This window comes from Perognathus longimembris, chromosome 1, assembly GCF_023159225.1.
Source record: "Perognathus longimembris pacificus isolate PPM17 chromosome 1, ASM2315922v1, whole genome shotgun sequence".
Taxonomy (NCBI): Eukaryota; Metazoa; Chordata; class Mammalia; order Rodentia; family Heteromyidae; genus Perognathus; species Perognathus longimembris.
In genome coordinates, this window is record NC_063161.1 from 103943333 (window position 1) to 103958609 (window position 15277).

At 40.7% G+C, this 15277-nt stretch overlaps 1 protein-coding gene across 1 annotated transcript in view; it reads left to right on the forward strand.

The window, feature by feature from the left end:
- The window catches only part of Spin1 (spindlin 1), a 57246-nt gene extending 51841 nt beyond the window's left edge, over window positions 1–5405 (forward strand). Inside the window, exon 6 of the mRNA XM_048338101.1 lies at window positions 1836–5405. Coding sequence (XP_048194058.1) covers window positions 1836–2035 — 200 coding nt within the window. The 3' untranslated portion in view covers window positions 2036–5405. The remainder of the gene's footprint in view (window positions 1–1835) is intronic.
- The last annotated feature ends 9872 nt before the right edge of the window (window positions 5406–15277 follow it).

Sequence of the window (15277 nt, forward strand, 5' to 3'; positions counted from 1 at the left end):
TCTGAGGGGTTTTTTTTTTTTTGTTTTTGTTTTTTGCTTAATGCACTGCTTGCTTGCTTATTTGTTTGTTTGTTTAGCTAGTAGCTAGCTAGCTCTGCCACTTGAGCCACAGCTCCACCCCAAGTTTTTTGGTGGTTAATTGATATGAGTCTCATGGACTTTCCTGCCCTGGCTGGTTTTGAACTGTGATCCTCAGATCTGAGTGTCCTGAGTAGCTGGGATTACAGGTGTAAGCCACTGAAGATCAGTGATTTTTAACATTCTTATAAGGAAATAGCCACTTAAAACAAGTATTCATAATAGAAAGCATGCGGGCAAACTGTTGTCTTTCCAACAACTTGCCCATTTTTTCATTTCTTTTTCCAAACATCTGTTTTTATGACTGTGATATGATTAGAAATTGTGATGCTCTGATAGGTGATTTATTCAGTCCCAGCTCTATTGCTGATAGAGTAGGCCTCAGTAGGAGTCTCGTCAGGTTTCTGAATTACACACATAAATTCCAAAGGTCTGGAAAAGTATGATGATGCTTGAGGGAAGAGAATTCGGGAAGAAAATAATTCAGCTTAAATTTTCATTTCCTTGCTTAAAAGAACTGATTATGTACAGGTATTTAATTTGTACTGCATGTGAGTATTTCTGCTATAGATCAGAATAGCATTGTTTGGATAGTCAGTGAAAGAACTTACCCAAAATGATAAACTATCACTTATCTAAATATATTATATGGTCCAAACTGGGATACTTGGAAGTTGATGCCTTACTGCTAATTATGCCAAGATAGCACAGTCTAGTACAGCTGAGACATCTGATCCTGTAAGGAAAAGGGCCTTGAATTAGTCAGGACACATGAAGGGTTTTTCAAAATAGATTTACCCCTATCCCCCCCGCTCTCCCTTACCCCTTCCCCTGTATTTTGCTTTTACTTTTGTTAGTGTTGGTGTGCTGTCTGTCTATATGTTCTCCTAGAGAGTCATAGGGCACTACCCAGTTGCCTGCACCAGCATCAGAAATTGTGCTGTATTTGGACTGGGCTAGATAGGGCTGTAGTTTAGCACCTATTTTTAAGGCAGGGGAAGTGTCCTTCCTTCCTTCCTTCCTTCCTTCCTTCCTTCCTTCCTTCCTTCCTTCCTTCCTTCATTCCTTCCTTCCTTTCTTTTTTTTTTTTGTTACTGAGTTAGGAAACTGATGAGGTATGCAGTGAAGTTGAGGGAAAAGAACTTGTAAGAGTTTTCAGTGTAAAACCAAGAGTAAAACCAATAGAACCCAAGTATTTTCAGTATCATATTGCCAGTAAATCCTTTAGGAATTGTCTGCTTTGAAATTCTTTTTCAGAGTCATTTAAACTTTTTTTAGGTTTTATCTATAATTTATCATGAGTCAAAGGAATTTTGGTTATAATTTTTTTTAGCTGTTCATCTATCTGGGTTTGGTAAGCAGTTTTGTAAGGTAATGTTTTATTGGGACACAGTGCACTCATTTCTGTTCTTGACTGCATTCATAGAGTTCAGTGGCTGGGCCACATGGCCCTCAAGCCTACACTGTTTACTGGGTGGCCCTTTAACTGTTTGTTTTCTTTTTTGGTACTAGGGATTGAACCCAGGATGTTAGACTTGCTAGGCAAGTGCTTTACCACTGAGCTATGTTCCAGCCCCGGGTTGCCTTTTAAAATAAGTTGACTGGCTGTTGGATAATCATGATGAATTCAGGATGTTGCTTTTTGTTTAAAAAAAAAAAACAAAAAACAAACCTTTGGTAATTGTTAAACTTAACATGTGTTTTGGTGTATATCTACAAAATTGGTGCATTTTTTTTCCTTTTCCTTTGAAAAACAGATGATTCTCCTCCAGCAGAAAGAGAACCAGGAGAAGTTGTGGACAGCCTGGTGGGCAAACAAGTGGAATATGCCAAAGAAGATGGCTCCAAAAGGACTGGCATGGTCATTCACCAAGTAGAAGCCAAACCATCCGTCTATTTCATCAAGTTTGATGATGATTTCCATATTTATGTCTACGATTTGGTGAAAACATCCTAGATGTCATCACAAACTTTGCCAAATTTGTGGAACTCTTAAGTGTATAATTTGTAGACATAAAGACTTGATTGCTTTCCAGTTTAATGAAAGCTTAAATGTCCCTGCGAACCCACAATCTCTGCCAGCAGAACTGGCTTTGTTCTGAGTAGTACAGATTGACGTGAACACAAAGCATCTTGTGTGAGGAGAACTCCTTCCTCTTGCAAGAAAGAAGTCTGTCTGTTGGGAGGGGAGTTTCCAGCAAGCTTGGTAAAAGTTAAGCTAATTATAATGGTCATTTAAATCTGGATAGATCTTAACCATTTTCTTTTCATTCTAACACTGTCTTACTCTGCTGCCACAATGCAAGCATAGTTCATTATTTTGTTACTGCCTTTTTTTGAGAGCTGTGTATCTCTTATCTACCTGTCTACCTGTGTCTGTGTGCCTCTGTATATAATTATATACACACACACAGCGTAACCGGGCACACACACCACTGGCAGTCCTTTCCTCTTGGATTGGGATGTGGGTGATACAATTTTCTCCAGTTTAACAGGAGCGCTTGACCCAAGTCAGTCATGATATGCCTGCTTTTTATTTAAAATTTAATTGGGGCCCAGGAAGCACATAGGGACGTTTACATTTTGAAAGTCAGAGGTTCAGAGCACCTTTTTGTCTGGAGGCTTTCAACCATAAGCCCAAATATGACTTAGTTGTGAATAGTTAATGACCCACATTAGAACTTGATAAGCTGGTGAGAAATCTGGATAAAAGACTGCCTTCAGTTCTAAGCTTTGTAAATGTTTTTGTTTACATTTTAATCACGTTATAAGTACTTTTTAAGTAAAGCCCAGGTCCTTGGTCCATATGGTATAATGTAGGTGTATTTTGGATGGCACATTTGATCCGTTATTTGTACAAATCAGTAATCTAGATTTTAGCACATTGATTTAAAAGGCAACAGTACATCAGTGATTTGTGTGTATGTGGTGAAGTTCCTAGAAGAACAGTTTTTCTATGAGAAATGCAAGTTTGAAGAATGGCATTGTTGCCTTCTAACAAGTTCTCTGGGACTTTTATATTTCTGTTACTATTGATACATGATTATGGTCAGAAGGTTTCTCCCCTTCTCCTCTCCCTGGCTTCTCCCCACAAAGAATGTCTCACAAATAATGGCTTCATCAATCTCTGACACCTTTTGTGATGATGGCTGTTCTGTTCCAGGTGTACTGTAAGTGTGGGTTTGTGTCTGTCCATGGCCCTTGGAGCTTTGCATGTCAGTTAATGTGTTACTGTAGAAAGCTCAGTCAGCTTGGGGGTACACCAGCAATTCTCTGCCACAGATTCCTTCCTTTCATGATTTCTTCTTGCAAAGTGGTGTGAGCCAGAAGTGGAAATGCAGATGTGGTAGGTCTGTCAGTCAACCAGACAGCTACCCAGTTGGTTTGACAGTGTGGAGAAAGATGGTATGTGAAACCAATCTCTTGTGGAGATTGAACATCTTACCTGTACTTTGGACAGAGAGCCTACCCCAGGGTGCGTGCTGTCAGCCAAACACTCAGAACTTTGGTTCTGGGGTCTGCATTAACTTCTGCTAGGGCTCTTCTCTATACTTGAGATCATTCCATGGTTTGCTTGGATTTCCATTCCAGCCTTCACAAAGGTGGATGACTTGTGCTTTTTAGATGGTAGCAAGCACTCACCACGTGCACACACAGTTACCCTGTGCCCAGCACTTGACCATGGGCAGCCAAGGGCAAGCTTCTCAAAGTTGTGTGGGATCCCAGTCTTAGGTGCTTGTCATGTGTGCAAACAGGTGTTGTCCTGCAGATCTGCCATGTGTCCCCATGCATGTAAATCTCAAAGCTGAGCCTGGCCTCCAGAGCCCATACTGACATTGGTGGCACAACTTGAGGAGTGTGTTCAGCATGCAGACAGTGCAGAACATGGTACAGTGACACTTCAGGTTGGAAAGTTCCTTTTGAAGTATCCTGAGGGTTGGGTCAATTGAAATAATTGTAACATTATCTAAAGGCTTGCATTGTGGTTTTTCTGCAAGCAACTATAATATACCCATGATCTCCCAGTCTCTAGAGGAATGCAACATGATGATAATGATGGTTTTAATCATTGTTCCATTTATTGCCTTTAGAGCTGAGGAAGGGGGAGGGGTCTTGTTTTTGTTTGTGTTTTTCACTTTTTTCTCCCCATTTTTTCTTTCTTTTTGGTGGCTTACACCACAGTGAATGGTTGTCACTGTGACTTAAGTCACTCTGCTCTTGGCCCACTTATCCTGGGCTTCACTTTAGGCTCATGTTTCAGATCTGCATGCATTGCTTGCATTTTCCTGGTATCTGGATGTTGATTCCTTGTCCTAGGAATTTAACATTATTTCCAAAATTATCATGAGACTTGTGGCAACACAAGACATGAATCTATGTATAAAATTTATTGGCCTTTCTCATTTACCTGCTCTAGTATTGTATCGTGTGTGCGTGCGTGTGTGATGTCAGGCTGCCACGTAAAAAAAATAACTTCAGAGAAGAACCTTGAAAGCAGACCATCCTTTTTGCATGCTCTATTCTAAGTAGAATGTTCAATGTAACTAACTAAAATTGCATGTTAAAGGTATTTAGGTTTTGTTTTGTTTCTTTTTTATTTCTTTTTCTTTGCTTTCAGTTTTCTGTATATTTGCTTACTGTGCTGTTCTAGTGGTTGTAGGATAAAAATGCACTGGTGAAGCAGATGTAGTGCCAACCGAAGGTGATTTTCCAGTTGTAAATGTCATGCAGCATTTGAAGGGACTGTGTATTCCCTACAAAATCACAGTGACTTCTAAGCCAGATTTCATTTCTGTTGTTTTATGTGCCAAACCTTGAAGTGCATTGGGCTTGAATCTCTGAACACTGTTAGACCATTAGAAGACCGTTTTTGATTGTCACAAATTGTAGTGCCTGAAAACACTCAAAACTGATTGTCTTAAAATAACAAAACAAAACAAAAATAAAACAAAGTGAAAGTCCTCCAAAGACGAAACAGGAACAATTACTATAACGAAACAATTGAGGTCAAACTGTCTGTGGTTCCTTGGAAATGCTGCGCTCTTTGTATTCTCCATCATTAGTGCAGTTCGGATGAATGTGCATAGTTCAGAGGTCTTTGTGTTCACACTTTAAACCTAGCTAAATGACCTCATCTTTCAAGCTTGAATTTATTTTTAGTTTTAATTTTATTTTATACAGTGTGTAGACAATTCCCTGTTCTCTGCATTTAGAAGTATACACAGTATAAACCTGTCAATTCTGTAAGTAATTTTTATAATTATGATGTAATTCCATCCTTCCTTAAAAATTCAAAATAAACCCTTTATGTGCAACTTCTGACTGTAGATTTTTTGCTCATGAGCAAAAATGTGATGTGTTCATTATATCTCTTGGAAAATTTTTAAACCAAGTGACCACTCCAGCACCAGTGAATCAATATCAGGTATAGATAGAAGTCTTATTTGAATGATGATGGCTGAGAACAGTAGTAGTCTGGGTATCTTTTAATACTAAAGCTTTCAATTTCATGGGAATTAGAAGTGTTTATCCAAAAACTTGAAACTTAAAGGAAAAATCTTAGGGAGAATTCATTATTTGTATTTTGTTTTTTCACATATATTCATCCTTTGACTTGTATTTATAGCACCTTATTCATAATGCCAGTCAGTGAGACTGGTGAATACAAAAACTTAAGTTCTCTGCACCATTGGTAGAGAAATGAATAATATTAAAACCTGTATGTGGCCTACTTTCAATCAGCAAGATAAGTGTAGCATTTATGATAAGCGTGTGTGTGTGTGCGTGTGTGTACGCATGTGCTGGTACTAGAGCTAGATCTCAGGGCCTGGGTGCTGTCTGTCTCTGAGCTTTTTTAAAAGCTCAAGGCTAGTACTCTATCACTTAGTTCCACGTCACCTTTTTGGTAGTTAATTTGGGATAAGGTCTTTTGTTCCTCAGATCTCAGCCTCCTGCATAGCTAGAAATTAAAGCTGTGAGCTGTTCTGTAAACTCTTCTTGAGTCCATAGCAAGAAATTTTTCCTGGTTCTTTCTAAGTCTTGCTTGGTAGGAAGGATAACAGTTGTGTTTGTTTTTAGACTTCCTGCAGAGGAAAGTAGTATGTCAAACACTAAACATGTCTGAGGTTCACAGTTCACAATCTCCCTCATGTTAGGACTGGAGGTATCATCTCAAGAGGCCTGAGACAGTCTCACTGTGTAGCTTGGGCTAGTCTTGAACTTGAGATTCTCTACTTTAGCCTCCTGAGTGTTGGTATTATGAGCTTGTCCAAGCTGGTGCCACCATGCTGTGGGAGAGCTCCTCTCAACTCACACTGGTAAAAGGAGTCCTGTTCTGATGAGACAAATACATGAACTATTGCTGTGCTGGTAACATGCATACTAATGTGTACCAGCTCAAGCTGCTGTAAATTCCACAGATTTGGTAGTGTAGGCATCAGAGATCTGTTTGTTGGGAGGGTTGGTTTCTTTGAGGCTTCTTCTTTGCTTGCATTTGGCTGTCTTAGGGTCATTCCTCTGTATCTATGCTCTAATCTCAATATAAGGACACCAACTAGATTGAGTCTCTAAGAGCCTCTCACATTACTGTAATACCTGGTTTCCTTTTTGTTTCAAGGCAGGCTATTGTTAAATATCTCCAGTTATCTAAACTCATAATTCTCCTGCCTCAGCCTCCAGAGTTCTGGGGATTACAGATGTGAGCCACCATGCCTGGCTGTATAGTCACTTGTTTGAAGGCCTATCTCCAAATGGAGTTTAGAGCTTCAACATAAATTTCAGGATGACAGAATTCAACCTATAATGCCATATTGATACAATATTAAAAATTGGTTGGATTTTTTTAATGTTGGTTAAAAAAGAAATCTTACTATCAGAATATTGTTCTTGGCAGAGACTGATACTTTCCAATACTTTTAATAAGGCAAATGTTCCATTTTGGTAGAACAGGGCCAGATTCAATGCAGAGACAAAGAAACATGGAAAGAATCAAATGTCAGTTTCAATTATAGCTCACCAGTTTATGTCTGTAGATGCAAGCAGCTCTTAGCTTCTCAGACTTTTTCTCTCCTTCGAAATAGGGAGAGGGAGTGTCCTACCCTCTTAGACTTCTAGTGAGACCCAGGCTCAGTGCAGGATGTGCCCCCACCCATTGTGGAAGTTCTTACCTGACAGAAGGGGTGCTTTTGTCTTCCAGCCTTTTCCTTATTCATTCTCAGCTTGATGTTGGAGATCACACTGGAGTTCCCATATAGGTTTGCCTGTTGTTATATCAGTTGGGAAAATCGTGTGTGTGTGTGTGTGTGTGTGTGTGTGTGTGTGTGTGTGTGTGGTGTGTGTGTTCACACTGGAGTTCCCATATAGGTTTGCCTGTTATATCAGTTGGGAAGATCGTGTGTGTGTGTGTGTGTGTGTGTGTGTGTGTGTGTGTGTGTGTGTGTGGTGTGTGTGTTGGGCTTGAACTTGGCCTGGCTGCTGTCCCTGCTGCAGACACTCTACTACTTGCTCTACTTCTGGCTTTGTGCTGACTAATTGGAAATAAAAGTTTTGTGGACTTCCCTGCCACAAACTGGGATCTAGTAAGCTATTTCATACTTTATGTTTTCTCCTGGCTGGGACAGACTGTACCTCCAACTTGTGAAAGGTTGCATCTATCCACTAGGTCTGCTTTGTTTTCGTGCTCATGAGCACCAAGTAGCTTCCTCACTAATGGGAGCTGCTGGAATTTGCAGCAGAAGCTCATGGCCAGTGCCATCCAAACAGGTCTCTTTTCAGGGCGGATTTGGCAGAGGGCCATGACTCTCCTTACAAAAGCAAGCTCTTGGCACATGTGTGTACAAGCAGGAGAGTAACCCTGGCCATCCTTGCTCACTTCTTTGGGTCCTACAGGCATGATGTTTTGCATTACACCCTCTTCCTCTTTGATTTAATTCCAAACAGTTTGTCTTTGGAGATATTTTAAAGTGTAGAAATTTTCTGAGTTAAAATTCACCGTGTGGGCTGGGAATGTGGCTTAGTCGTAGTATGCTTGCCTAGCATTCATGAAGCCCTGGGTTCGATTCCTCAGCACAAATAAACAGAAAAGGCCAAAGGAAGGTGGGGCTGTGGCTCAAGTGGCAGAGTGCTTGAGCAAAAGAACCTCAAGGACAGTGCCCAGGCCCTGAGGACTGGCCCCCCACAAAAAAAAAAAAAAAAATTCACCATGGGTGGAGATCGGTGGCCTATTCTAATAACGAACTACTCAGGACGCTGAGATGCAATAATTGAAGTTCAAAGCCTGTAGAAAAGTCTGTGATATATACTTTCAATTAAGCAGCAAAAAGCTGGAAGTGGAGCTGTGGCTCAAGTGGTTGAAGCACCAGCCTTGAGCAGGCCCTGAGTTCAAGCCCTAGTACTAGCACAAAATAATTCACCATCATTTTTGACATCTCATGACTGTTTTTTGTTGTTGTTTTGGTGTGGGTTTATTGCACTGTTTTCTCTCATATCTCGGTAAAGAGATAATGTGCTTTTCATAAGGGATAACACATTCACATCCTATTTTAATGCACAATCAGATAGTTTTTCTTCTAAGATTTTCTAAGTGGTTATGTTTTGTTTTGTTTTGCCAGTCCTGGGGCTTGAACTAAGGGCCTGAGCACTGTCCCTGGCTTCTTTTTGTTCAAGGCTAGCACTCTACCACTTGAGCCACTGTGACACTTCTGGCTTTTTCTGTATATGTGGTGCTGAGGAATCAAGCCCAGGGCTTCATGCATACAAGGCAAGCACTCTACAACTAAGCCGTATTCCCAGCCCCCTAAGTGGTTATTTTTAAGGCTGGTATGTAATTGAAACTACGCTGTGGTCTTGCCACAGAGCTGTGTAGAACACTAGAAGGTATGAGCAGTTGACACCAGGCATGAGTGGAGAGGCACAGCTTATATTCTGGTTCTGATATGGTGAAGTTAGATATGAGGTTACTTTTCTGGAGGGTTAACAATTTAGGGGGAATATTCTAACCTCCAGGCTAGAAAGTGTAATGGAGATAAAGATTGGCACCAACCTTAGGGTGGAATTTGACATGGTGTAACTTAGAAATAACCTTGTTTTGCTTCATTGTTCAGATAGTAGCATTCTATACATATAGATATATTTTTACTTGAGTATTTTCTAAAGGTGAGTATATGAAAATAAACAGGTAAGTTACCAAAATCCTCTTATGGAATTGAATAGATATACATGGTTATCTTTGCATAATTATTCTCGTAAGTTCTTCACGATTTAATTGTAATTTTTTCGTCTGTTGTGTTGAAGATTGCTTTCTTTCTAGATAAATGTGAACTGATACTGTATTATCTAGTAAACAGCAGTGTGGTCACTGTTAACATTTTCAAAATTGACAGTAGAGTTTTTGGAGGTTATGGTTTGGGAATTGCAGAGGTGCTCTGCTAGGCAACAGTTGGTCTTTTAAGGTAAATTATCAGTATTAAGAGTTAAGGAATTTTGGAATCAGGGTTCTGGTCTTCAATCATTTTTAACATGCTTGGGCTTTGGGCCTCAGTTTCTTTCCTTGCAAGATTTTCTTTCTGGGATCTGGATTGCCTCCCTCTCCTTTTGGTGGGGGTGGGGTGGAGAGATAGGGGGGATTGATGGTTCTGGGACTGGAACTCAGGGCCTCATGCTCTCGTTTAGCTTTTTCACTGAAAGCTGGCACTTTACCACTTGAGCCACACCTCAACTTTCAGCTGTTTTGCTGGTTAACTGGAGATAAGACTCTCAGATTTTTTTTCGGGGGGGGGGAGGGTCTGCCTGAGCTGGCTTCAAACCTTGATCCTTAGATTTTGGCCTATTCAAAAGCTAGGATTATAGGCCTGAGCCACTGATGCCCAGCAAATTGTATGTGCTTTCTTTATCCAAGGTAATAGGATTTCCTGTGTTTTCAAAAGCAATTTGATTTTGCAAAATTTTCAGGATCAGTGACAATCCCCCTATTGTCTATGAAACTTAAGATAATTTGGAATCTTGAAAAACTTATTGCTGTTACATCATTAGAGAGAGAGAGCGTATATGTTTATTTTTTTGGTGTTAGCCCTGGGGCTTGAACTCAGGTCTTGGGCACTGTCCTTGAGTTTTTGGCTCAAGGCTAGCACACTTGAGCTAAGAGCTTCACTTCTGGCTTTTCCACGGTAACAGTCTCAAGGACTTTTCTGCTCAGGCTGGCTTCAAACCATGCTCCATATATCTTAGCTTCCTGAGTAGCTAGGATTATAGGTGTGAGCCACTAACACCCACCTTTATTTTATTTTCTAAGTGTTAGTGAGTCTCAGCCTTGTCGTTGCTCACTAGTCAGGTCTTTTTACAATTGATGCCTTTGAACCAACGGTGACTAGAATGTAAGCCAGAGCACACGTACTTGTCAGGGTTCTTTAAAGCTTGCCTGGTAGGCATTTTTGTTCTTTTTTTTGCCCCCTTCTCTCAAGGCTCCACTGTACCACTTCTGGCTCCCCCTCCCCCGCCCCCTCTGTTTAATTTGAGGAAAGAGTCTAGCAAAATTTTCTGCCTGGGCTGGTGTTGAACCATGATCCTCAGAGCTCACCTTACCTGAGTAGCTAGTGTTATAGCAGTGAGTCAAATACCTGGCTTACAAATATATTTTCTGAATTGGAACAAGATCCTTTCTTCCGTGTTTGGAACCTTGGCTAGTTAGGTGTATAAGATCTGCTACTAGGTTCCATGTGCATGCTATCTGTCCTGTAAAAATCCAAAACCTTTCTTAGTTTCTGCGTCTTCCTATCATTGTTTTGCTTATGTTTCTTCTGCTTTCCATTAGTGAGCTTGTTGAGCTGGAACAGAGGAGTGATGTGCTGGGCTGTGATTTGGCTGGTGCCCTGTCCTAGTCAAAGTCACTGGATGCACTAAACCACTTAAACAAAATCCTATAGCTTTTTGGTTTCATTTTGAGACAGCATCTTGGTAGTTCCAGCTGGCTCTGTATTCTTGTGACCATTCGCATGCAGACTCCTGAGGGCACTGCCACACTAGGTGGGCCTGTGTTAGGTTTTTGTTAAGTTGCTTGTGTAACTATTTGTACTTTGTGAAAAATTGTAATTATTATAAATTAAAATTATTTTTATTAAGGATACTTATTAAGAGTACATTCATTGTTTTTATGCTTTTAAATTTTCTCTTAAAGGCCTTTATACTGATATGGGGCTTGAACTCGGGGCCTCACACTTGCTCACAGCTGACTTTACCATTTGAGTAAAGCCTCTAGTTAGTTCTGGCTTTTTTCCCCCCTGGTTAATTGGAGATAAGAATCTCATAGATTTAGCTGGGTGCTGATGGCTTATACCTGAAATCCTACCTACTCAGGAGGCTGAGATCTGAGGATTTCGGTTCAAAGACAGCTTGGGCAAGAAAGACCGTGAGACTCTTACCTCCACTTAACCTCCAGAAAACTGCAAGTGGCACTGTGGCTCAAAGTGGTAGAGTGCTAGCCTTGAGTAAAAGAGCTCAGGGACAGTACCCAGGCCCCAAGTTGAAGTCCCATGACCACCACCACCAACAAAAGAATCTCATAGATTTAGCCAATGGCTTATGCTTATAAACCTAGCTACTTAGGAGACTGACATCTGAGGATTATGGTTCAAAGCCAGCCTGGACAAGAAAGTCTGTGAGACTCTTAGCTCCCGTTAACCATCAAAAAGCCACATGTGAAGCTGTAGCTCAAGTAATAGAACATTAGCCTTGAGTACAAAAGCTTTAGGGATAGTGCCCAGGCTCAAAGTTCAAGCCCCAGGATGGGCACAAAAAGAAAAATGGATTTGACTGCCTGGGCTGGCTTTAAACAACAGTCCTCATATCTCAGCCTGTTGAGAAGCTAGGATTACAGGCACGAGCCACGGGCATTCAGATAAAAATTATATATATTTTTTAACACATTAAGTTTAATGTCAGGGCTTCATGCTTATAGGCATTTTACTGCTCAAGCCATACTCTGGCTGTTTTTTAAATGAGGGGTGGGGAAGGTCTTTATAGGTTGGCCTAGACAAAACCTGTTAGGTTACAGACATGCTTCACTACACCTTGCTTTTTTCATTGCATTGGGATCTCTGAAACTTTTGGCCAACCTTTAACCATGATTCTCAGGATCTCGACCTCCCAAGTAGCTTGCATTACATATCTGAGCTCAGATTAGAGACAAATTTGTTTCTCAAATTAGAGACAAACTTGTGCTCAGATTAGAGACAAACTTGTTTCCCAAAGGATTTTTATTTTTCAGAATAAGTTTCACTTCATTGTTTGGTTACCATCTGGAGTAAGTATTATTTTGGGCTTAAATGGATTTGAGAAGAAAATCATCTAACAGGGAAAAGTATGATAGTATAATATTAAGAAAAGGAGTAAGTTAATAGTTTCTGAGGTGCTTTTAAACTTTAGAAGAAACACTCCAGGCACTTTCATGTCAACTTCAGCAGAGTCCATCTTTAAGCAGGCCTTTGTGTCAGGCTTCCATACCCCCAGCCTCCTCAGCTGGCTCTCTCATTTCTGACACAGTTGCTTGTTAAGAACAGCATCTCACATGTCATGATTGGTGTTAGCAGGCCAGCTGTTGGCATTGTCAGCCACCTATGGAGGCCTCTAGCATCTAATGAACAGTCCACATACTGGGTGGGGATTATCAGAAGTGTAGATTCCAACTAGGCACTGGTGGCTCATGCCTGTAATCCTAACTACTTAGGAGAATGAGATCTGAGGATTGAGGTTCGAAGCCCAGGCAGGAAAGTACATGAGACTTTAATTAACCACCAAAAAAGCCAGAAGTGGAGCTGTGGCTCAAGTGGTAGAGTGCCGGTCGTGAGAAAAAAGTGAAGGGATAGTGATTAGGACTGGACTTCAAGCCTCAGTACTGGCATTAAAAAAATAATTAGGGCTGGGAATGTGGTTTAGTGGTAGAGTGCTTGCCTAGCATGCATGGAGCCCTGTGTGCAATTCCTCAGCACTACATATACAGAAAAGGACAGAAGTGGCACTGTGGCTCAAGTCTCAAGTGGTAGAATGCTAAGCTTTGAGCAAAAAGCAGCCAGGGACAATGTTCAGGCTGAGTTCAAGCCCCAGGACTGGCAACAATAATGTTTCCTGAACCAGAGGTGTGTCTCAGGCTCCTCTGCCTGGAAAGCACAAGGCCCCAAATGCAAACCAAAGTACTGCCAAAAGAAATAGGGTGGGGTGGGGGAAAGTGCTTGTTGATCTGAGATGAGTCTGAAGACATTTTTAAAAAATGAAGTGCAGGTTCTTGGGTGCTGGGATTAGGATGCACTCTCCCCCCTGAGCATTCCAGTAAAAGGATGGAATCCGGAATCCCTGTCATGAGGTTTTAACAGGGTGAAGACTTAATCTGAGTAGGGTTAGAGTTTAGAGGTGGGGCTTTTGGGAAGTGATTGGGGTTTGGTGAGGTCGTGAAGCCCCCATAGTTACATGCATGCTGCTGGGAGAGAAACCAGAGCACATGCTGGCACTCTCGCCATGTGATTCCTGGTACCATCTTGAGGCTTTGCCAACAAGAAGGTCATCACCAGATGCAGGCTTTGCCCTTGGATCAGAATTGTAAGCCAAAACATTTTCATTATAAAATTAAACCAGCCTCAGATACTGTTACAGTAATGCAAAAGGGACTGATAATCTGGACTTTGTGTAGTCTGAAATGGAAACCTAGGAAACATCTTGGATTAGGAATAGTTAAAAGTCATAGAAATGTTTTTATTGTTTTAATATTTGCAAGGCTGTATTTCATGGATGAGAAAACGCCTTTATGTTTCTAAAGACTTAATGCCTGTCTTCCTGTTTTAAGCCTCTTTGGAGGCTTTTTTTGTGCTAGGGTTTGAATTGAGGGCCTGTGCTTTTGTGCTCAAGGCTAGCACTTTACCACTTGAGTCACCACTGTACTTCTGGCTTTTTAGTGGTGAGTCTCTTGGACTTTCTTTGCCTGGGATGACTGAACTGTGATCCTCAGATCTCAGCTTCCTGAGTAGGTAGGATTATAGGCATGAGCCATCAACACCCAGTCCAGATTAGGTGTTTCTTTTTTTTTTTAATTAAGTAGTTGTACAAAAGTACAATTCCTTAAGTCAGATTGTGAGTACGATCCTTCCTTGGTCTCCATTTCCCCCTTACTGTTCCTATACTCGTATGTCGTTCATTTTTTACATAATATATATTGAATATAATGACTACATTTACTCATTCTTCATTCCTTCATTTGTGTTCAGATTTTTTTTTTCTAGACCTGAGTGTTGGCGCTGAGCTTCTTTTGCTCAAGGCTAGCACTCTTATTACTGGATACACCTCTACCTCCACTTCTAGCTTTTTCTGTAGTTAATTGGAACCGTGAACCTCAGATCTCAGCCTTCTGAATAGCTAGGATTGCAGGTGTGAGCCACCAGCACCCAGCTCAGATTACATTTTATGTGGCTATAAGAATCATTTCTATGACTTTAGGACTATGGAAACAGTTAAAGTTGCTGAGTCTGCAATATTGCATATATTCCAAGTTACTGCTGTTGAGCAGGTAGGATATTACAAATGGGTCTAGCTATGTTCTGCCTTGGATCTGCTTTTCAGGCTGCTTCTGATGGTGTAACCCCAAAGTTCACAGTTTAAATGTGGAAACCTTTATTTGAATGGAAACTCAAGTCACCTTTAGTGTATCTCCATCTTATACCTGAAAGAATACAAAACACAAAGAAAATTTATTTGGTGGAGAAATTGTTAGGATCAAAATGAATAACTTTGGAAGAACCTTATTTGTGACAAACAGCTACAGTAGATCCTTGGTATCCATGGATCTGAGGTTGTAAGGGGTCTGCCATTGAGGACAAGCCGTGTGTGCTCAGAGTATAGAATGCAGTACTGCAGATACTTGGTGTGTTTTCCCATAATGCCACTCCACTTGCTAAAGATGTGCCACATCAGCAAACCTCAGATTTCACTTGATCACTTTCAGTTAAGCACGTTCAATTTTGCTTTGTGCTCATGGGGAAGTGTATTTTCAGAAGATTAAGGGGAGGGTAGCACTTTATAGTTCATCTTGTAACTAAAACAAGATTAACAGTAACACAGGTTGAACTTTTCCTGAATTCACTGCCCTATGTTTTGGTTTTTGAAATATCTTGGTTGTTTTTTAAACTTAGATATCTTTCTACCATGCTTGATAAAAATGTGT